Source organism: Notamacropus eugenii, chromosome 1, assembly GCF_028372415.1.
Source record: "Notamacropus eugenii isolate mMacEug1 chromosome 1, mMacEug1.pri_v2, whole genome shotgun sequence".
Classification (NCBI taxonomy): domain Eukaryota; kingdom Metazoa; phylum Chordata; class Mammalia; order Diprotodontia; family Macropodidae; genus Notamacropus; species Notamacropus eugenii.
The window spans coordinates 366829304-366853034 of NC_092872.1; the positions used below are offsets into that span (position 1 = coordinate 366829304).

General features: G+C 34.8%; 1 protein-coding gene across 4 annotated transcripts in view; it reads left to right on the top strand.

Moving 5' to 3' along the window:
* Positions 1–23731, top strand: part of UBE2D2 (ubiquitin conjugating enzyme E2 D2) — a 40773-nt gene that overhangs the window by 12261 nt on the left and 4781 nt on the right. For all 4 annotated transcript variants that reach the window (XM_072630484.1, XM_072630482.1, XM_072630483.1 and 1 more), the window contains 4 exons: positions 13120–13183; positions 18704–18735; positions 18816–18893; positions 19032–19137. In XM_072630484.1, coding sequence (XP_072486585.1) covers positions 13120–13183; positions 18704–18735; positions 18816–18893; positions 19032–19137 — 280 coding nt within the window. The remainder of the gene's footprint in view (positions 1–13119; positions 13184–18703; positions 18736–18815; positions 18894–19031; positions 19138–23731) is intronic.

Genomic DNA, 23731 nt, shown 5'->3' on the forward strand with positions numbered 1-23731 from the left:
TTGAATTAATGGGTGTTTTCCAAGGTACTTGAAAGTCAGTATGATATAACTGATAGAGAGCTGACCTTAAAAATTAAAAGTGCTAACTCTGCTACATTGACTTTGTGACCTTGAGCAAGTCACTTAATCTCTCAGTGCTCTGAGGAAGTAACTGACCTGTATTAGTATAGAGAGTTTTCCTCACCTTGGAGTTCCCTATAACAATAAAATCAGAAGTCCAGTCTCCATTTCTTTTCTAAGGTGCTTAAATTCAAGTATTTTTGATAGCTTTTATTTTGTGATTCACTTGACAGTTAACACAGCATTAACGAAGAGTCTCTCATGTTTAGAGGCTCTGTTTTGTTAAATTCCTAATAATTCCTTCCTGTTTACTATCTTAGAGTGAACGTTGTTAATATCAATTCACGTTTCATAGAAGGTGAGGAAGAATGCAATGAAATAGATATTTCTGAAAGGTTTTTTGCTCTGTGTCATGAACTTGTTCATGTAAATTTGTGTGGGGGGGGTAATGTTCAACTCTAGGCTAGATGCAGTGGTGTGTATGGAATAAAATCAAGTATCACTATACTCCCTCCTTTGGGTGGAAAGGAGATTCTAACACAAAACATTGAAAAATGAAAGAACATAATTAAATGGTATTATGTATAGTGTGCACTCTAGGTGCAAAAGGAAAACAAGAGAATGAGGGAAGGCAATCATAACTGATGAAAATTTATTCAAAATATATGAAGAACTTGATACACAAGGTCTATACTCCTAGATAAGTGGTCCTGGGAGTTAAATGCACTTTATATGTGAGGAAATGGACCTTAAATTTCATGGGGGGGAAATGCAAATTGGAAAGAGCTTTTAAGGTATTGTTAAATAACATACTTATTAAAATCAACTAGAAAGCCCTCCATTGGGGATGTAAGAACTAGATAGTCAACAAGTATTAGGTGTTTACTCTGTCTTAGATACTGTGCAAAGTCCTGGGGATACAAAGAAAGGGAAGAACAGTCATCACCTCCTCCCCTAGAAGCTCACATTCTAGTGGTGTGATAAATAAGAATAAATCTCTAAGTGAAGAGCACTGAAGAAAGTGGAGGAAGACAAGTGGGGAAAGGCCTCTTGCAAAAGGGAAAGCCAGGGGTTAATGTTGAAGAAAAATATTCCAGACTTAGGGGAAAGCCAGTGAAGTAGCACAAAATTAGGAGATGGAATGTCATGTGAGGAATAGCAAGTAGGCTAGTTTACCTGGTTTGTAGAGGTTTTGGAAGAGACTAAAGTATAAAATAACTGGAAAAGACCAGATTGAGAAGGGATTTAAAAACCAAATAAAAAGCAAATAATTTTATTTTATTCCAGAGTGCTCAAATAGGGAACCCCTGGAATTTGAATGGAGGTAGAGTGGGTAACTGAGTCAGACATGAGCCTTATTTTAGCGACTTACTGGAGGCTAGACTGAAGTAGGGAAAGACTTGAGACAGACCAGTCAAGACACAATTGAAATGGTCCAGGTGTGAGGTAATGAAAACCTGCTGTCTGTTTGAGTGGAGGGGAAAAAAAAGGATATATGGAAGAAATGTGAAAATTAGAGTTTTCAAAACTTGCCAACAGGTGAGAAATAAAACAAACTTGAGTCAAGAATCAGGGATAACTTAACTAAGGTTGAGAACCCTGGGCATTACTAGAATAATGGTGCCTTTACAGTAATAGGGAAGTTCAGGAGAGATGGGGGTTGGGGGGAAAGATAATGAGTTTTGTTTTGATTGTTTTGAGTTCAGGATATCTACAGGACATCTAATTTGAGATATCTAAGAGGCAATCAGTGATTTTTAAACTGGATGATGATCAGGAGACTGATCAGGGATGGATAAATAGTTGTAAGAATCCTCTGCATAGAGATAATTGAACCCAGGAGAGCAGAGGATAAGTGAGAGTGTATAGAGGGAGAAGATGGTTCAGGAAAATATCTTGACAGATACCCACATTTAGTGAGCCTAAACTGGAGGAAGATCTAGCAAAGGAGACTTCAGAAGGATCAGAAAGGTAGGAGAAAAACTGGAGCAGTGTCACAGAAACCCAGACAGGTGAAAGTATCCAAGGTAAAAAGTGAATGTTGTTAGGGGCTGCAGAGAAATCAGGAAGGATAAGGATTAAGAAAAGGTCATTAGGTTTGATAATTGAAGGTTCTTTATAATAGTTGAATAAGGTTGAAAGCCAGACTACAGAGGTTTTAGAATCCAATGAGAGGAGTAGAGACATACTTTTGGCTAAGTGACTTCCCCTGGTTCACACATGTAGTAAGTTTTTGAGGCTACATTTGAACTCAGGTCCTCCTGACTCCAGAGCCAGTACTCTCTTCACTGACCCACCTAGCTGCCCTGAGGCACTTCTTAAAATACTTTGCTAGTGACTCCATAAATTGGTCCAATCTTCCTAGAGAAGAATGAAACGTGATTAGCTTCAAAATGGTTTCTCCTTGGTAATTCATCTTTTGGAAGTAAAAACCCTAAGAAAATGCTCCAAAAGAGCCTAACTTGTTCAAGTAGGTTAAAATTACTCTTTGTAATATCAAAATATTAGAAACAACCTACATGCCTCCTAATAGCTAAGAGAACTGTGGTATATTAATACTGGAGCACCTGCATCTAAAAGAAATAACCATTATCTAGATTATCAATAAAGACAAGTTGCATATGAAAAAGTGGAAGAAACGCAATAACTAATATGTATATAGTGTTTTTAAGTTTGCAAAGTGCTATACGTATATTAACTCGTTTGATCCTCAGATGAACTTTGTGGTGTAGGTTCTGTTAGCCCCATTTTACACATGAAGAAACTGAGACCGAGAGAGAGAAAGTGACTTGCCCAGGGTCACAGCTAAATAAGTATGAGGCCATATTTGAACTGGGGTCTTACTGATGCCAGATCCAGAATTCTATCTATCACTGCTACGTGGATACAGAATTAAAAACAAAACAAAACAAAAAAACAACCTGGTAAAATCACATTGGCTACAACTATGTCAGTATTTGAGAAAATATATCACAAATCCTCTTTTTGCTCTTTATAATGGTTTCAGAAGAGAGCCACATACTCTAATTGCAAGGTCAGAACTTTAAACGCTAACCCTCCAAAAATGACAGAAATATCCTGTGGAGATAAAGTGAGGGCTGAAATAGTAATGGAAGGATCTTTTTTTTCCTCATCCTAAAGTAGGGAGATTCCATTTTGAAAGTTAATTGAGTTCTGGTTAGAGCAAGGCTTTTTACTGTATTTGTACCATCTTTGAAGAAAGTTTTATCAAACAAAGGTCCTAACAGCTTTATTTTATATTACTCTTCTTTACATATTCTACATTCCAGTGAAATTCCCTAAACATTCTGTCTCCATCCTTTATTGGTTTATGCAGTTTTCTGTGTCTGGAATAATTTCCTTTCTCATCTCTGCCTTTTGAAATCCTTTTCTTTTGACACTCAGCCTAGGTGAACTTCCTCCATGAAGTCTTCTGTGAAGTATTCCCTCTATTATTTACTTTTATTTTACTTTTCTGTGTACCGGTCTTATCTTACCCTTCCCAGGTAGAATGTAAGCCCTTTAAAGGCAGAGACTTTTTGTGTGTGTGTCCCTGGTGCCTTGTGTTTATCTAGGTGCTCAGTAAGCATGAGTTTTTTTTATAGTGATGGAACATTAATAATATAAGTTTGTTGACTTATATTCTGTTCACTAATATTTCTAAAAGGCTTTTCTCAGATTTTTTTTCTCCCCTGCCTTACAAAAGAGACCTCACTATTTTGAGACTTCTTGACTTAAAGCTTTTTTGGTTTAGGTTTTCAAGACTTTGTGTGTGTGATTTATTATAAAATAAAGAGAAATCTCAGTTTCTATAGTGTATCTTGTATTTGTGGCTATTTTGAAACTAAGAATGATCAAGATAGGCTTGCCTAGTTTATTGTAAGTATATACCTATTTTTAGAATTTAGAAGTGTTAGTTGAATTCCTGAAACTATTATGGGGCACCGTAAGTGTTAAAAGCATTCCCCCAGGATATTTGTAGTACAAAACACTTTGATTAGTGGGATTTAATATACTGGTTTGTAATGACTTGCTATTGTTTTTGAACAAGATTTCTTAACCTGGGGCCAATTTTATGTATTTAAAAACATTTTGGAAAGGGTGCAGAGTGCACATGGGCTTCCATACTCCCAAAGAAGTATGGACTTCTCCATAGAGAGAAAAGATTCATGACACAAAAAGTTAAGAATCCCTTCTCTAAAGAGTGTTTGGTTCTTGTCAGTCTCTTCAAATAGTATTATAGTATATAGAAAAAACATTTCTCAATTGCTTAGAAAACCATTTAACTTTTTTTCCTTTTAAAGCTGGATGTAACAATCATGTCTTAAAACAGTAGTCTTTTACCATGCTATTGAATAAACAGTACCAATATTCTTTCCTCTAACTTAAAAGCAAGAATTTTTTTCATTTTATCATTTATCCAGAGTTCCATTTGTCTAATAGCATATAATACATACTGTTAAAAAGTTTCTGAAACTTTTCTGAACCAGTTCTGAACATCTGACAGCTATTTCAGTATGAGCACAGTCTTAGTTAGGATGTATCAGATAATTTATTGAGCCTAATGTGTGTCAGGCCTTGAGGATACGAATACAAAAATGAGAACAGTATCTGCCCTCAAGGAGCTTACATTCTACTTAGGTAGGTGGGTGAGAATACATGTTTTAGGTAGGTGGGTGAGAATACATGTTCATGGGTAAATATACAGGATACATATGAAGTATGGACTAAGAATCAAGAAAGGTCTTTTGAAGGAAGTGCCATCTGTAGCTGAGCTTTAAAGGGAGCTGGAATTCAAAGAGCAGGGGCTGAGGACATGGAAACATAGAGGACTGCCTATACAGAGAGGGCAGGGATGAAACCTAGGGATAGAATATCCTTTACAAAGAATAGCAAGGAGGCCAGTTGGAATACCAGCTATGGTTTCTTCTCATTCAGACTAATAATACAAACTTTTTATCCATTCATTAAGTTTTATGATTTGCCTACTTTGCTGGAACAAAGAATAACAGGTACTAGAGTTAATGCCCTGATTTCTTTACTCTTTCCTCCCCTTCCCCTAAAGCTGTTTTTCTCTTCAGATTACCTGGATTTATATTTGTCTGAGGTCATACATACATTTTGATAGACTATAAGGTACTTGAAGGCATGAATTGGTTCTCATTTGTCTTAGTATTTAATATTGCAGGCCTTAATACAGTGTTTTCTTTGCACATGGTGAAAACTGAGACTACTGTAATATGGTAATACTAAATCCAGTTTGGTATAAAGCATCTATTCAACACAGCTGTCAACCTTCCCTTCCCATCTCCCACCCTATCACCAGTACTACAGCCCCCTTCAGGGGCTTTTGCCATTAGAAATTGAAAGTAAAATTTGAAACTGAGATGTGACTGCATGGTATGTGGATTTAGAGCTGGCAGTGGAGAGGTATCTCAAAGGATATCTAGTCCTAATTTTACAATAAGCAAATTAGGGCCCTGAAAAGTGTGAAGTATTTGCTGAGGATCATAATGGAGTAGATAGAAGATTGAGAATTATTAACTCAGATCCTCCAACTTTTGCTGTACCATCATGCTACTGACATTATGGCCTAAAATTTTCTGACTGCTTCCTGTAACAAATTCAAACCAAAAATTGGTAGAATCTGTTAGTATTAAAATGAGGACTTTACCATTTCTGGGTGAAATAGGGATGGATAAGCAGTTTGAAAAACAGAATGAGATTAATCTCAAAAGATCCAAGATAATAAGGTCATAGGTATTTAGAGTTGGAGAGGGACCTTAGAAATTATTTAGGCCAACATGTTTTTATGTTTTACAGATATGGAAAGCATAGAAGATAAATGACCTGCCCAAAGTAGCACAGGTAGAAAGTTGCAAAGTTGGAGATTCTAACATAAGGTTCATTCCACCATACAATCTCACTTCAGAGTAAAAAAGCAATGAGATTAATATAAGTATGATCCTGTCTCCACTTGCATATGGCTAAACATAGTGTAAGGAAAAACTGGCTCCGGGAGACTACGCCTAGGTCTCATGACTGGTGTATGAAAGGAAGCAATGATTCCAAAAGAACCTGAGGACGTAGAAGTACCACATAATGCCCTTAAGAAAAGTAAAGGAAATTGTTAGAATCTATTGTAGGAGATATTTTTCCCCTTAAATCTTATTCACACAGCCCTGGAATTAAGAATGATAGATATTGGCCTGAGGTTTGGTGTGGGTGGACCTTTCAGAGCAGGAAGCCATGTTTGCAGCCTCTTGTCTTCCCTCCTTCCTCTCTTGCTTGCCTTCGAAAAGTAGGATGCTGCTTGGTGGTGTTTTGTTTTTTTTTTAAATACATCTATTGTCTTAGTTTCCTTTACTTTTTTGTGTGTGTTCAAAGGTGATTGTCCAAGATTTGGCTGGACCCTGAGAGACAATCCTGGTTTCGTTTTCAGTTTGTTTGAATTTTATTCATTCTAGGGAAGGAAGCCAAAAGTAATTTTTAGATAGTGTAGTCTATGTTACCAGGCATAATGCTGGACTAAAACCAGTGACATTTTTGGTGGAGAAAGCTGGATAGTAACTTAGTGCACTTGAAGAAATTAGTTTTTTCTAGAGAAATTTATTTTTATAAGGACCTCTTAACTTTAAAGTAAAATGTATTCTGAATTGTGGATTTTTTTTTAGTATGTGCATGTGCAGATACTCAGGAGGAGTTCTTTTTTTCTTGTTGTAAATTTCCCTAACATTTATTACTCTGGTAATTCAGTGTTCTGTATTTGTTATATGTTGCATTCTGCTCACAACTCTTCAAAGACTAATGTTCTAATATCAAAAGAGCCATAGAACATCATTTGGTAAAACGTTGGCATTTAAAAGATAGTCTTTCATTTACAGGTGGTTTTGGGTTAATTAAAATAATCTTGCAGTTTCCTGAAGGTGGGAGACAGCAGTGAACAGCTTGTGTGTGCCATTAGTATCCTTGAGTTGTCAGAGAAGTAAGTGGAATGTATATAAACTTATTGGAGGACAGGAACAAGATTCTCACAGGATGAATACTTAGGGTTTTGATCTGCAACATTAGAAGAAACGTTAATAGCAGTGATGTCAAAGATCCATATTGAGTATGCAGGTACTGAAATATTAACTCACTATCCCTGTTACTATGCTTAGGAGTCTGATGAGTGTGCTAGGGTTATGCTGACCTTTCATATCCTTTAACCTGTTTGTTGGAAGTTCTTATTTCAATGTTTTTTAGGCCAAATCATTAACATCTGCCTTATTTTTCCGCAGTCTTGATGTTGACTTTAGTGTTGCCTCAGATATTGAGGTTAATATTTGCCTTAGGAGTGGTAATGTATTTCCCTTCTACAGAAAGGATTAAGTGGAGGCTGAAAGACCACTTATTGCGGATGTTGGAGACAATATTTTGCTTTTATTACAGATTAAATTTAGTGACCCGTTGTCTCTTCAAATTCTACCTATATTTTTGTGTTACTAACCTGTTTCTTAATGTTATAGAAGTATAACTTCTAACATCTTCATATCCTTTTCTTCTGTCGTATTCAGGTTAACAAAGTATTGTATTTCCAACAGTACAGTGTAGTGGAGAAAGCATTGGATTTAGAGGGAAGCTTCTGGGTTCAAGTGCTGATTTACCTAGTGATAATTTGAATTCCTTGACAATTCATTTTCCTTCTCTGGGTCTGTTTAGAATGGTTTGCCTGTCTCACAGGGTTGCTATGAAGATCAAAATGAATCATGTTTATAAACTACTTTATAAATGACTTGTTGTTCAGCATCTCTAAGGTTTTTATCTCTGTAGTACAGCTTTTAAAAATATATAAAAAGAGGTGAGAAGGACAAGGATGCTACATGTCCCTAAATTTTTTCTGAAATTTATACCAAAAGTTTCAGTGGTTTTAGTAAGGCCATTTTAAGGAGTCAAATGAGAGCCTATTATCCTTAAGTTGCTAGACAAAGGGTTCTTAATCGGGTGTCTGTAAACTTTTTTAGCATTTTGATAGCTACAGTTCACTATGATTTGTTTCCTTTGTTGAGCCTATGTATTTTATTTTATGCAGCTAAAGATACCATTCTGAAAAGGGATCCATAGGTTTCACTGGACTGACAAAAGGGACCATGACACACAAAAAAAGGTTTAAAAACTCTTGCCTGAGACCAAAAGCAGTGTCTCTCAAGTGAACGTATGTATTACTTTCATAAAGATCAGTGTGGAAATTTTTTTTCATATGTAAAAGGGAAACTACATTGTTGTCAGTTTAGGTACCAATAAACTATGTAGAAGTAAGTATATGAAAGTTAGAAATTATGATGAGTGTTTATAGCCCTTAAAATCCAAAGAAGTTATATCTTTGCTACTCTGCTTTATCTTCTGGAAGTATGCCATACCTCCAAATAGAAATATCTTATAGAGAAAGCTGGATAGTAACTTAGTGCACATGAAGAGGTTGCAGTTTTTTCCAGAGGAATTTATCTTTAGGACCTCTTAGCTTTAAAATAAAATGTACTGTGGATATGAATTTTCTTTTTTTAGAATTTTGTGGATTTTCAATCATACTAAACGACTTTTTCTTTTAACCTATTTTAAATAGTAACTTTCTTAATTTAGCAATGGAAAGACAAAATTAAATGTATCCTTAGACACAGCCATTGTGTTGAGTTGTTCTTCTTGACTGCATGTCTTTTATGAGGAAAGGCAGCTATTGGGATGCAATGGGGGAGAATGGAATAGTAGATAACGATGGGCATTTAAAAAGCATCAATGAAGGGGCAGCTAGGTGGCACAATGAATAGAGTATGCGCCCTGGTGTCAGGAGAACTTGAGTTCACATCTGGCCTCAGACTCTTGACACTAACTACGTGTGGGCAAGTCACTTAATCCCGTTTGCCTCGCCTTCATCCTTCCAAAAAAAATCATCAATAAAACATTTTTTGACTTTTTAAAATTTGCTAATTTGGGTATTGTTCATTTTACTAGATATTTATGTTTTTCAGTGGGAAACAATTGTTTATGGGAAGGAACAAATTAGTACCTCAATTTTGGATATGGCCTTACCCATATCTATAATACAAATTTTAACTGGAGTAGAAAAGAAGAAATTACTTTGTGAATGTGAATTTACTTAAAACCACAAACTTTTAAAAGAATGTAATATACATCTGTTTTAGTGTTCTGTTTAGGTCATTACTGTGGTATTAGGTTTTATTAGCTTTAAGAATAATTTTATTCTGATTATTTTTTCTCCCTTTTCCTATTACTATATTGGCCTCAGTTTTTGGGTTTGTTTTTATTTTTTAACTCCCAAGACCTCTCTTTTGCAAAATTTGAATCAGTGTATAATTGCACTCTTGGTAAAAGAACAAATGTAAATGACAAATTGAAGAAAGCAGTGATCATAAAAATGTCTAAGACTTCTTTATTAAGCACATCTGCTGTAAAATTTTTATACAGTGATCTTTTGCATAATTTTTGTGTACCTGTTTATCTTTTCCCCCTCCCTCATCTCATTTTAGTGCTGTAATCTATATTAAACCAAGACTACTTTTTCATCTGGATATAGCTGACATTTTTTTAGAATGTATAAAAGTTAGCTTACCTGCTAGGCTTTACTATCTACTGCAGTTATCATAGAGGATAATTTTTGGCCCTTTGAATCTCTCTCCAAACAGAAAATTCTTCTACTCTCACTCTTTCAACTACCACTACAAAGTGAATAACCCCTAAATTCTCTTGAGTCCTAACTCAAGGATTAAGTCCATAATCCTTAGCCCAGTATTCCTATTGCAAATTACCTTTCCAACTGTGGTACTACTCTTTACCTTTAGAAATTTTCTTCTATGAACATCTTGCTTCCTCTTGGGTTTACAGTACATTCTCTCCTATGGCTTTATTCTCTGCATTTCTGCTTACCTAATGAACCTCAGAGAACTTCAGAAAACCTTTTCATTTTGCTGATAAGAAAATTGGGGTCCAGGGATGTTAAGTGACTTGCCCCAATGTCACTCCAGAGAAAGCATCAAAGGAAAGGTTTGAAGCCTCATCTTCTGATTGCAGAGGAAGTGTTTTTTCTGCTGTACCATGAAAATTTCCTAACTATTCCTAACCCACAGTGATCAGACCCTTACCTCTAGAAACATTTTGTGTTTGTACCTGGACATGGCTCTTGTAATTCCTCGTGGCGATATATATTTTGTCTTATCTTTTACTGCTATATAACTTGGATTTTTTTAACTTTGTGTACATACATTCAACATATATACACACACACACACACACACATATATTTAGACTCTACTGTGTTAAGCTCTGGGGGAGGTACAGTGTTCAGATGAGACTAGTTACAATTTTAATGTATCTTATAGTCCAGTAGTGTGCATATTCCCCTCCTGGATCACTGCCTTGTCGTGGCGGAGGGGCTTGTGTAGCTCAATGAAACTATGAGCTATGCCGTGCAGGGTTACCTGAGACAGACAGGTCATAGTGGAGAGTTCTGACAAAAGGTGATCCACTGGAGAAGGAAATGGCAAACCACTCCAGTATCTTTGCTAAGAAAACTCCAAGGACAGTATTAAAATTTCCCTGGTGTGCTATGGTCCATGGGAGAGTTAGACACGACTGAACAACGAAGTGTGCATATTGTCTCATCTAAATGATTGATCTCCTTGAGAGTAAGAATAGCCTTCCATCTTTAAAAAAATAATATTAGTCTATGATACTCAGCACAGTGCTGAATATACATATATATATATATATATATCAGGTCTTGAATACATGTTTGTTAAATTGAGGCTTCTGTATTAGATTGTTGTAAGTATTCTCAACTTTTTTAGTATACTTAGCTTTTCTGTGCCCTGTTACTTCTTTTCTTCCATGCCTTCTCCCCACCCCCCACCTTTTTCTCTTTTCTATCATTAGGTCTGAGATCTAAGAGAAGCAGTATTGAAGGAAAGACAGAAATTGGTAACAAATATATTAGTACTGCTTGTAGGAGGATTTATCTGTAGCTGTCCTTTACCATCCTAATCTCTGCCCAAACTTCAGTTATTTGTAATCCTGTAAGGAGACTGCTGTTTCACAGCCACTGTTGATAAGGCACAAATAACTGGGGAGCTGTGCAGACAAGCTGGATGGGGATGGATATTTAAAGATTCTTTACTTATTGCATATGTATTCTTAGCGACTTCTTGAGATTGTTGATTTAAGCTAGTCAGTGGCTGGCTGTAAGAGGGGGTTGTATCCTAAAACCTTCTTGGGAAAATGGAAGACTGTACAGGAGTAAGCACAAATAAGAGACCTTTGTGCCTTTGCCAGGAAAGTTCTCCTTTTCTTCCACATTGAAGAAGCTGTTCATCTTCCCAAGCTCAGTTTAAATAAGTCTCTCTCCAGCTCCTCCTTTGGATCTTTCTAGCACTTTGTAAAATGCCTCTTGTAGAAGTTACCATGTTATGCTTTATAATATATTGGTTGCTTATATGCTTGCCTTTTCTCCCTTCTGAATTGTAAGCTGAGGGGTGGGACTTTGTTTTCTGTTGTATTCAATACACATTTTTTGAAGGGTCATAGATTTAAAGCCCTAAGATAGATGTGTCAAACATATGGCATGGTCACTACTCTCCCAGGTGCAACCTGAACCAGATTAAAATATAATTGGGAAATATTTAATAAAATAAATATAATAAACATGTAATTTTTACATTTTAAAACTTGTCAGTATTTGGCTTAAAGGGATCCTTAATGTATGGGTTAGTGGCCCCCATTTTTATTTAACTTTTGACACCATTGCTCTGAGGGACCTTACCACCCCTCACATTTTACATTTGAAGTTCTTTGACTTATCCAGGGTTTTGCAGTTAACCTGGCCCAAACGTAAACACAGATCTTTTGACTCCCCAGAACTAGCATTCTTTCCTTTGTACCTTACTGCCTTTGGTTATTGTGAATAACGTTCATTTTCAATCATTTGGGCACTCAGTTTGTATTAATGGAGCATACATCTGGCATAGCATTTTTTTCCTTTAAAGCAGACCCATTTTATAGTTGACTTTTATTAAATGGACACATCTGTCTTACAAATAAAAATAATGATGCTTCTAGATTTTATTCCTTGATGTCACTTTAATGTAAAAATGATTTGAATAGAATAAAAGTTAAAAGAATTGCAGCATGAATCCATATACTTGATAGGTTTGCAAAAAAAAAAGCTTGCTAAATGTCTATTATAGCTCATTTTACTTGCTATTTTAGTTAAGAATTTTAAAAATAAAGGATTTCTAAAAATGCTATATTTAGTTATAAACATTGCTATAATATATAAAGGAAATGCATACTTCAGCTCAAATAAAGCAGTGCTTTGGTAATAGTGTAAAGTTAAGGAGTTAATAAAACTTCCTTCTTCCACACCCCTCTGTTCTTCCCATTTGATTCCTTGGAGTGGAAAGACGAACACTTAAAACTAGAGGTGTCTGAGGGTTGAGGCATAATACATGCTACTACACCTGGATTTATAAATACCTTACATTTTAGAACTACTTGAGACCCAAGTTCCTGGGCTAACCTATTCTCCTTATTATACATTCTTCTTTCACACTGATGACACCAACATAGATAGAAAACATAAATAACTAAGCAAAACGCTTATGTTTTAGTTACTAGAAGCAAAACATTTCAGACCTTAAAAAGAAACAGAAGTTCTGATTACAATTTGGAAACTGTTTGCCTTTGCTGTATAATAAAAGAACATTATTACTGGGGAGCTCTAAACAACAGTTTCACTGTTGACCAGAAAAGTAGTTGAAGGGGGGAAAGGGGAGAGTAGGGGAGATATTTGTAGCTCCTGGACAAGAATACCAACTTTAGTATGGTGTAATTCTGAATTCTCATCTGAAATTAATATTACATTATCATCAGGATTTTTAGATTGGTCTGGGAAGAGGGAGACCAGTGGAGAAATAGGTCAAAGATACTGTGTAAACCTGTAAAAGTGTAACTCTTAAAATTGTAAGATTTCAGTATTCTCTCATCGTTTAAACCTCTCTTCCCTCTTTTAAGGAGTTGAATGACCTGGCACGTGACCCCCCAGCTCAGTGTTCAGCAGGTCCTGTTGGAGATGACAGTAAGTACTTAATGTGAAATCATTCAGAATTTGTGTAGTTCAAAGTGCAATATAGAATCCAGGTTAGGAGTCTTCTTTATGCGAGCCTAGGCTGTTAGGTAATAGGGCAGATAATATGCACTTTTCTTGAGTTCGCTTTCTTTTTTTTAAGTAGTTGCATTGTGTATAACTAACTTAGCTTAAGAAGCTTACTTTTACTAGCAAGTACAGTCAGAAGCTGGCTGAAACTCTAATATGTTTATCCATAACTACTATGAACTCCTTCCATTAGTCATTTGTCCACTTAGTATAAATAGCCTGTTTTCTACCCTATTTTTTTTTTTTTTTGGCAAGATCTTGACTTCAGCTCTAAACAGCAAATTTGTCTTCCTTAAAAAACACAAGAATGGACTTGAAAGTGTTTTGTGTGTTTTTATATTGAGATGTGCTTAAGAATATTTAGTATTTAGTCAGTGTCATTAATTTTGAGAGTTCAAGATGCTCTTAAGTTACTACCACCTAAAAGAGCTCTTTGCATGGACTGTTGGTAGCTAACTACAAATTGTATTGTCTCTATTTTGGTATATTTTGCCATCCAGTTGCCTAGTCAGCTTTTCCAGAAGAATGTTTCAGATAGTACTTTTCAATCCAGAATCCTTGAGAATATGTTCATGCTTGAGCTTTTAAAGTAGAATTAACTCTTTAAAGTATTTATACAAGATAACCTTTTTCCATCTGGATTATGATGATATTAAGTGTGGGATTGGAGTATCTTACTAAGATTTTGTTATTTTTATTTTTTTTTTCTAAGGCTGGGTATATGTGTGAACTCAAGTTTTCATAGTATAACCAAGGGTTAAACATTAAGAACCAAAGGGAAAGTCTTTAAAAGGATTCCTTTATGGTTGAAGGGAGTAAAAGTGGGTCTATTAATTGTGTGCATATGATAAATGATAACTTAAAACTAAACGATAAAAAAGTGTTTTTCCCCCATTTTTGACCTATTCCATTAAGTATTTAGGATTTTTTTAAAAGATAGTGATATGCTTCTTAGAGACAAATTACCTCCTTCAGATTGTCCGTGTAAATGTAATTTTTCCTTTCAGAGGGATTTTCAGCCTAAATTCTCAAAACTGAGAAAGTGATTGAAAACTTCCACCATAGCAAAGTCTTTGGGGGCCACAGACTTTGCTCTTTTGAGTTATCAAACAAGTGTTCTTCCATATCTGAAGAAATTTGCCTTCGCTTTTGCAGTTATTGGCACAATCACATTCCTGTACCTAAGTAGGAAAAAAACCATTATTGCCTAGAAAACTAAGTTAAATAAAATACCTTCTGCTTTATCATATTTGACAGCATAGGTGCTACACAAATATAAAGTATTTAGATTCCCAAAGAGAAGAATGAAGTCTCATTACTTAGGATATCCTAAGTTCATTTGTTCAACTAGATGTCTTGTAAGCTTTATTAGTTTTAGGATTTTTACTTTGAAGAAGGTCCATTGTGAAGAACAGAGAGAGAACTAGAGAGTTATATCAAAAGGTTTCTATCAGGCCCTGAGATTCTAGAAAAGAACCAGAGTGAGGAAAAAAGTGTGTTATGATTAGGTAGAAGGGTCTAAAATGACTAAAAACTCAGATTTATTGTTCTTAATTTAGTTAGAACCGGAGGAAATCTGTTAGCACTAAAATGACCCTATTAAGAATTGTCTTAGCTCTAATGCACATGCTACACAGAGTAGAGCCCTAGGAGATGGAGTGTAAGTATTAGTTAACCCATTTTACAGAGGAAGAAATGGAGGCTCAGAGTGATTTGTCCAAGTGACTTATGTAAGCTCACCCAACTAAGTGGCAAAATCTGGACTTAAATTCAGCACTTCTGACTCTAAATCCTACGTTCTCATCCACTGAACTAAACTGCTTCCCTTAGCCCCTGTATCTCACGAGTAGAAGATGTTAGCTCTGTGTTTGTGACTCCATATTGATTTTTAAAAATTGTTGTAGATAATGCATCTTTATTTATTTATTTATTTATTTACTATTCTGTGAAGAGAAGCAGGCGGAAACTTACTTTTTGGAAGAAAAAAAGCTGAAGACTTATTGATCACTTTTAACTACTTGATTTTCTTTTTCTTTTTTTCACTCTTGTTTGAGTTAAAAGTCTCTAGAGATGTCTGCATTCAAATGAACATCTCCTAAGATTGACTCTCAGACATTAACAAATATAGTTCTTAAGTTCAGAACCTCATCCATATTAATCATCAAACTTACTTTCTTAGTTGACTTTTAATTTATGAACCAAACTACTTTGATCAGTTTTGGGTATGTGATTAGATTTGAGGATAAGTAAAAGTGGTAGTTTTTTCTTAGCACGTTAGCCACCTGACATACATTCTTTTTTTTTTTTTTTTTAACACTGTCTTAGACTAGATTTTAGTGAAGTTGGAATTTTTATCAACTAATAACACTGGCCTGCGCTTTATAGCTACCAGCTTTGATGGTAGATATTTTAATAGAACTTTCTGAGCTGCTTATAGATCTGTATGATGTGAGAGGAGGCTTCTTAGTTTGAGGTGCAGCTCATTCCTTACCATTGATAAGCTGTCAGTAGTCAAAGAAATTGCTTCAAGAAACTTAAGGACATTGACTCAAATGTGTCTTGTTTCTTTAAGTTCTGGTGTTGTACTAACATGACAAAATATCACTATAGAAGATTGAATGACTATTGACAACTGAAAAAAACTGTATTTTTAGCACCTGACTCTCAACCACGTTATTTTTGTTTTTGTTTTGCTTTTTTTGTTTTTTAAAATTAAATTGATGTTTTGGTTAAACCAGGGAACCAATACTATCTTTGGAGGAGTATCTTTCTGGTATAAGAAAAAGGTTTTTTAACTTCATTGTGCAGAATATTCTGACTTTTAAATTATTTAATCCTTTTTCTTTTTTACGTTTGATGAGGTGGTTTTTGTTTTTGATGCTTAAATAATCATGTAGGGTTCTAGAATTTTTAATCACTTAACTTAAAGTGATCTCTCTTTCTCCTGACCACCAGTAATATTTGGTATTTGGTTCTATTCATGGTACTTAACCACCTTGTGACTTAAGGTTGTAATTAGATGAATGTTGGGCTAAGGCAGGAGGGCTGTGCTGCTTACTGTTAAGTTGTTATCTTGGATGAATCATTTACTCTGTGTAGAGTCCTCTGCCCTTCCTAGCTGTATCAGCTAAAATGTTGGCTATGAAGGCACTTAGAAAAATAAAACGTTGTATAGATATTAAGATCATTAGAAGCAAGAAGTTGGGGTTTTTTCCCTCACTTTTGCTTTTAGGTGCTACTAGTTCTGAATTATCTATGCATCCTTGCTAGATAACCAACAGTAGCTTTAAATTGTTCCATATCCATTTCCTTGCACCGAGTTCTAGATTGGTATTAATCTTTCATTTAGTTCTTAGGCATTTGCCATTATCCTTTGAGCAAGTTATGTTATTTTAAGTGCAATATTTGGTCCATTATGAACTCAGCACATATTTTTTTTTTAAAGCTTGCTGTGTGCAAAGCAAAAATTTAAAAAAGAAATCCGTCAGGAGTTGGTGGTTTGATATAGTTAATTGACTCTTAATGAATTTATTTGAAACATTTTAAAATACCTACCCTGTATGCAAAGGATCATGTTAGATACTCATTGAAGATATGTGACAAATTAGCACTTGGCTTTTATCTTTAAGAAACTTAGAGTTCTCTAGTTAATCTCTAAATAAGCAAAAAGTAATTTATTATGCACCTTACAGCTGTTGTTAATAATATAAACTAATGGGAGATGTCAGTCCCATTATAGTTTAATTGTTTACATTGTAAAAAAAAAATACATCTCCTAATTCCTAGTCCTACTCTTTTGTCTAATGAGCCTTATTATTAAGACATTTGATTCATATTATTAACAGTTTTGTGACAAAAAGCAAAACAAAGTAGAAACAAATTCTGATTTCTGCAGGCCAAAAGATTTCTGGTGGAGTTTAGAAAAAGATGACGTAATCTATTCACCAAAAATGTTTGAAATTACTCATTCTGAATTATCCTGTGACTTGTGATTCCATAGGAGTGTTAACCCCATTCTTGTGGACTGCTGAGGAAAATATCAACAATTCCTACCCACTATCTTTGTAGGTTCATTCTCCATTGAGATAGTTAAAATTTGTTAGGGAGATAAGTCAGACTTCTTTTGATTTCTTGGGCTGATGTTCATCATTCATGTCTGTCTTATTACAGAAGACAGTGTGTTCGGATTGTTATTTTTGCATAGTCTGCAGACTGTAGGCTGAATTTGAAATGGCTTGTAGGTAGAGCTTTGTAATTTATATTTCAATACTGTTTACTTGCTAACACTGATACACACACTCTCTCTCTGTCTCTTTCTCTGTCTCTTTCTCTCTTTCTCTTTCTTTCCCTGTCTCTCCCTCTTGGTCACTTCCCTGCCATTATGAAGCATCAGAATGGGACCTTGTCAAGGACTGTATTGTTTTTGGAAAATATTTTGTCTTACATTTACTTTGGGGGGAAAATATTTGTAATTTAAAAATACCTTCTAATCTCTGTGGCCCATCAAAACTTAATTTTCAGCAGAGCTTTACAGTTCATCTTTTTTGAAGTGCAGATAACTCTTAAGATCAAGGGTTCTTTACCTATTTCATCTCATGGACTTCTTTGATAGTTTTGAAACCTATGGGCCATAAACTAACATACATGGGATTACAAAAGAAATCAGTTATAATGAAATAATTCTATAAAAATATTGAGTACAATTGTTCACAGATACTAGGGTTAAGAAACCTTGCTTTAGACACTAAGACTAAGGTTCTTGTGAATCTTCTTGTTCAGTCATGTGTTATACTTTGTGATCTTGTGGGCCTTATTGTGCATGGGCTTTTCTGAGCAAAGACACTGGAGTGGTTTTTCATTTCTCTAGTGTATTTAAGGCAAAGAGAGGTGAAGTAACTTGCCCAGCGTCACACAGCTAGTAAGTGAATGAAGTTGGATTTGAACTCAGGTTTTCCTTATTCCAGGCCCAATACTCTAGCCACCGATCTACCCTACCAGCCTCTTACCTCATTATAATTGCTGTATTGAAATTTTCACTTATCCGTATTGGCCAACAGGCCTATTCTTATCATGAGGTTTCACTGTATTACTAAGACCCCTATTTTAGGATAATGGCATTATTTTAGGGTTTTATTATAACTATGTAATTTTACTTTTGTCACCTTTCAAAGTATTTCAATCCTAATTATTTTTAATTAGTAGTCTTAATGACAACATTTTAGAATGACAGACTAGGTTTCTTTCTAGGCTGTCACTTGATTCATGCTTCCAATTCCTGTTCATAAAGTAAATTCACTTTGTCCTGGTTTCAATATCAGATACTTATAATGTACATTGAGGTTCTAGGTGATGAGTAATAACTAAACATGAACTAAGTTTAGAGAAGAAGTTACAGTAGTTGGTATTTGGGGTAATAACTAATGATTTCTTGTTCTTTTTTAGTGTTCCATTGGCAAGCTACAATAATGGGGCCAGTAAGTATTCAGATTAATTTCAATATAGAATAGCCTCTGTAAGTCACTCATCATAACCACTTTTTTCTCTTTGTCAACAGAATGATAGTCCCTATCAGGGTGGAGTATTTTTCTTGACAATTCATTTCCCAACAGATTATCCCTTCAAACCACCTAAGGTAGGTATGAATTACTTTTGTATAAATATGCATTCTTTAAAAATTTTTATTTAGCATTTTATTTTTCCTCAGTTACATATATATGCATTTTTTAAAAAATAACTTCAGTAAACCAAGTTATGTGAAACTTTTTTTTAGGTTGCATTTACAACAAGAATTTACCATCCAAATATTAACAGTAATGGCAGCATTTGTCTTGATATTCTACGGTCACAGTGGTCACCAGCACTAACTATTTCAAAAGGTAATTATATGGATATTACAAATGAATTTGTTAGTTAACAGCGAAATGTGTCTCTAGAAAATTGGTGATTTTTCTGTTCATATACTATATTGGAAAGTAAGTAGTGGTCACACCTGAGATACCAATTATCCCTCTAAAGAAGCAGTTCTTAACTTTTTTGTGTGTTATATAGACTCCTTTGGCAACTGGTGAAGCAAAATACATATGATTACAAAGGAAGCAAATTACATTTGAGATACCATCTGCAGAAAAGAAGATTTAATTGTGTGTGTTCTAGCATCATATCCTAGAACTATAGTAATTTTGAAGTGTAGTGATTTTTACAAATTGTTTTAAGATCCACAACAGTTGTAATATAATATGAAAATATAATACTGCTGTGGTTTATAGAAGGAAATGCTAAATTTCAGTTAGAGGCTAGTGAAAATATTTAATTTTTTTTCCCCATCCAAGTTCATAAACCCCAGGTTAAAAGCCTCTGCTTTTAAAGTATTCATTATTATAAAGACCAAAGAACATCTGATAGGCAGGGATAGTTGAAGATATTTTTTGACTTGAGCACATAACTCTTTTTTTTGTTTTGTTTTGTTTTGTTTTCAGCATTCACTTCCATAAGATTTTGAGTTCTAAATCTTCTCCCCAAGACAATATGCAATCTGATATAGGCTATACATATACATTTATATTAAATACACGTTAGTCATATTAAATTATTAAATTCACATTAGTCATATTGTAAGGAACAATTGGAACCAAAGGGGAAAAGTGCAAGAAAGAAAAGGGAAGAGAGAGCAGATAGTTTGCTTCAATCTGCATTCAGACTCCATAGTTCTGTTTCTGGATGTGAATAGCATTTTCCATCTTGAGTCTTTTAGAGTTGTCTTAGATCTTTCTTGCATTGCTGAGAAGAGCTAAGTCTATCAAAGTTAGTCTTCATACAATGTTGCTGTTACTGTGTACAAGAGCATATAACTCTTGGTGTCTAAGTTTAGTAATAGGAGATATCATTCAAGAATGGAGGGATAGCTGGATATGATGGTATTCAGGTATAATTCCTACTACTGAGGCTGGTAGTCCGCTCGATCTTGAGGGTTATGAGCCAGAGTAGAGTTAAAGTCAGTTGGGTGTCTGTACTAAGTAATTTACCAGTGGGGTGATGAGGGGGGCCACCAGACCACACTGAAGAACAGATGATTAACCTAGGTCAGAAAATGAAAGGGGCAGAACTTGCATGCTGATCAGTAAGATTGGACTGTGAATGGCCATTGCAGTTCTAGCCTCCTCCCTTTCCTCCCAAAAAGGATAAATCCATTGTAAAGTATATGCAACTGCTCATTTAGATAAGTCCTCATAGAAGAATGTAATAAACATTAATACAGTAAGTTCTTAAATGGTAAACATACGTACTCTGAAGGACTACCAACGATTACATTGTTTGAGTTTTTGTTAAGTGTTAATTTTACCAGAAATTTTCTGCAAGCACATTAACAAAACTGAGCTTTCCACTTGTGACATAGACTTGAATTTTTAGAAATGTGTTTGAGAAATGTAAAAAGGTATTAGAAAAATAAAAGCAGTTGAGAATAAAAGGGTCCTCTTTGAGGGTCATCTCTTTTCTATTGTATTTAATGATGAAACTAGGGGAGGAAAGGAAAAAGATGAATTATGGCATTCCTTGCCACATGTGATATTGTTATACACACTGTGCCTATATTGGGAGGATAGGGGTGCAACTAGGTGGTACAGTGAATAGAGTGCCAGGCCTGGCCTCATGTACTTGTCAGCTGTGTGACCCTGGACACTTAAGCCTGTTTGCTTCTGCTTCCTCATCTGTAAAATGAACTGGAGAAAGAAATGGCACTACAGTATTTTTTTTGTCAAGAAAACCCCAAATTAGGTCATGAAGAATCGGAATCAAGTGAATAACAACATATACCAGGGGGTTGGCAAACTATAGCCTGTGGGCCAATTCCAGCCCACTTGTTTTTGTATGATCCACAAGCTTCTTAGCTTAGATTAAAACCATTTGTCCTACAGGCCATAGTTGGCTAGCTCATGCTGTATGCCATTATAATACAGTCTAATGAAAACAGGTTTTAAATCTTTAGGCCTGTCTAATCAATATTGTAAATTAGGCTTGTACAAGTCTATCATTAGCAATTACCTCTCCTCCCTCCCGCCCAAAAAAGACAACTTAAAAAGTCTTTTGTTCTTTAATAATTACAAATTGAACTTATATCTTCAAAAAAGGACTCTCTGCTTTATGGGCCTTCTTATGATGCAATCATTCTTTGGATAGTATTTATGACTGTGCTTTTGAATGTACTTTGACTAAGGTTAGAACTCTGACTACCCTGATCTGGTTGGGTACAAAGAGAGGAGGTATTTTTATAAACCCATAAATTATTCATAACTTGATTTTTACCTTTTCTCTTACATCTAAGTGTTAGCTTGTGTTCTGGTTTCTATCTTTCTCTAGTAATCTGTTTTTCAAAGTAGCTAGAATGTGAAAAGATATTAAACTATTTTGAATCAGTGGTATGTGTAACTTCATTTGGAATATTGTATCAGTTTTCTTGAAATTTCATTTTCTTAGCATGCCTTACTTGGCTAAATAGAATGTACAAACACCTTTGTAAAGTCATTCTTTACTTAGTAAACTGGTACAGTTTTCAAGACATGTATATTGAAAAATACTTTGAAAAGCCATTTGTTAGAATTGAGAAAAGCTACGTTTCTAGATGCTAATAATGAAAAGGATGAGTATTTCTTCCTGATGAAGTATGTAGCCTGGTGAATAACCAAGTACTTAAATGAGGAGTTGAAGAAATAGTAATTACTTTGATGGAGAGTGGGGAGTGGAGTGTAGAGAAGACAGGTAAAAAAGATCAGTACTGAAAATCAAGAAGGAAAGCAACAAAAATGAAAAAAAAATTTTCCAAGTGGTTGAAAAACAATTGGAAACTTTAATAGATACTGAGTTTTTAATGATAGATTTATAAAAAGAAAAATGAGTTACCATCATGATAGTTCATAGCAGGTATCTGAAATTAATTCACATAGTATACATCGAGCTTATGAGAATGACTGGCTGTATCTTAGCTAACATTTTACATAGATTATATAGTTCATTGTTGCTTTCTAGTGTACTTTTTCTCACTCTTTGAATTAACTATTTGAAAACCAGAAATTTTGTTTTTGTAGTTACTAAAATGTATTAGACACTAATGTGTCATAATGACTCATGGAATATGAATACCATTTAGAGGGAGTCAGATGTTGGACCTGGAACCAGAAAGATCTGAGTTCACATCTGTTCTCAGACACTTATTAGCTGTGTAAGCCTAGGCAGGTTACCTCTACCTGCCCCAGTCTCCTCTTCTATAAAATTGAAGTAATGATACCACTTACGTCTCAAGGTTGCTGTGAGGATCAAAAGAGGTATTTTGTAAAGCACTTTGCAAAAAGTGCTATATAAATGCTGGCTATTATTATTATAACAGGATTACTGTTAGAGTACACTAGAGATATAAAGGCTAAAGGAGTTTGAAGAAAAAAATGAACAGATTAAGAACATTTTCCTCTATAGTTTTCTGTTTTTCTGAGTCTCTTATTTTTATGAACTGACAGTTTAACTTTAGATATGTAAAAGATGCTAAAGTTGTATGGACTTCCAATAATTCCAGTCCCCCTACCCAAAAAACCCATTTTCTACACCCAGTGGATGATGTTCCATGACTTCCAAATTTCTAGAAATGTACCCATCTTAACAGATGGAAAGTTTAAAAAATAATCCTAAAAGCAGTAATTTGAGTTTGTGGAAAGTAAATTGTACACTCAGATTGGAGTACATTGAAAGTGTTTAAATTGAGGTGACTAGGGATAATATCTCTATAGGGATAATTATATAATATCTATATAGGGATAATATCTAATAATATCCTAATAATTATCTTTAAATCCCAGGCTGAGCAAGGGTTTATTGTCATTGCTCAGTACACAGAAGCAATGGAGAAAAATCAGACAAGTATGCTAACATCAAAAATTTGATTTTGATTTTGATTAATCATTTGAACAGAAAAAATTACAGCTGAAGGTTGCTTTCTAGTAAATATGGTTTTCTCTCCATTTGTGTCATAGGAAAATTCTCACTGAAAATATCATCACTAAAGTTGTTCATATCTTTCGTAAAGAAATGTTTTAAGTGCACTTTAGTTAATGGAAAATTCTGTACTTTTCATATATTTGACATATTAGCTTGTTTAAAATTATTCATCAAATTTCTGAGCATAGTCTCCTTAAGCTGGTGAGCAATCATTATTTTACCACTGACTGCCATATGACTAAAAGCATTTTAGAACAAAGTTTTAAAGGCAACATCTTAGCCGTACATGTTAATGTCTAACATATTATGGCGTCTTAAAACATCTCTGTATTCCCTACCAGTGCCTTTTGTGTACTACATAGCAGGTGCTCAGTGCTCAATAGGTGTTTTTGTAATGAATGGGCAGCATAGACTTGACAGTTGTCAGGCTGAAAGGATTTGATCAAATTCACAGAAGTAGCCTGTTGTTCAAAAAATACAGTAGGTCAT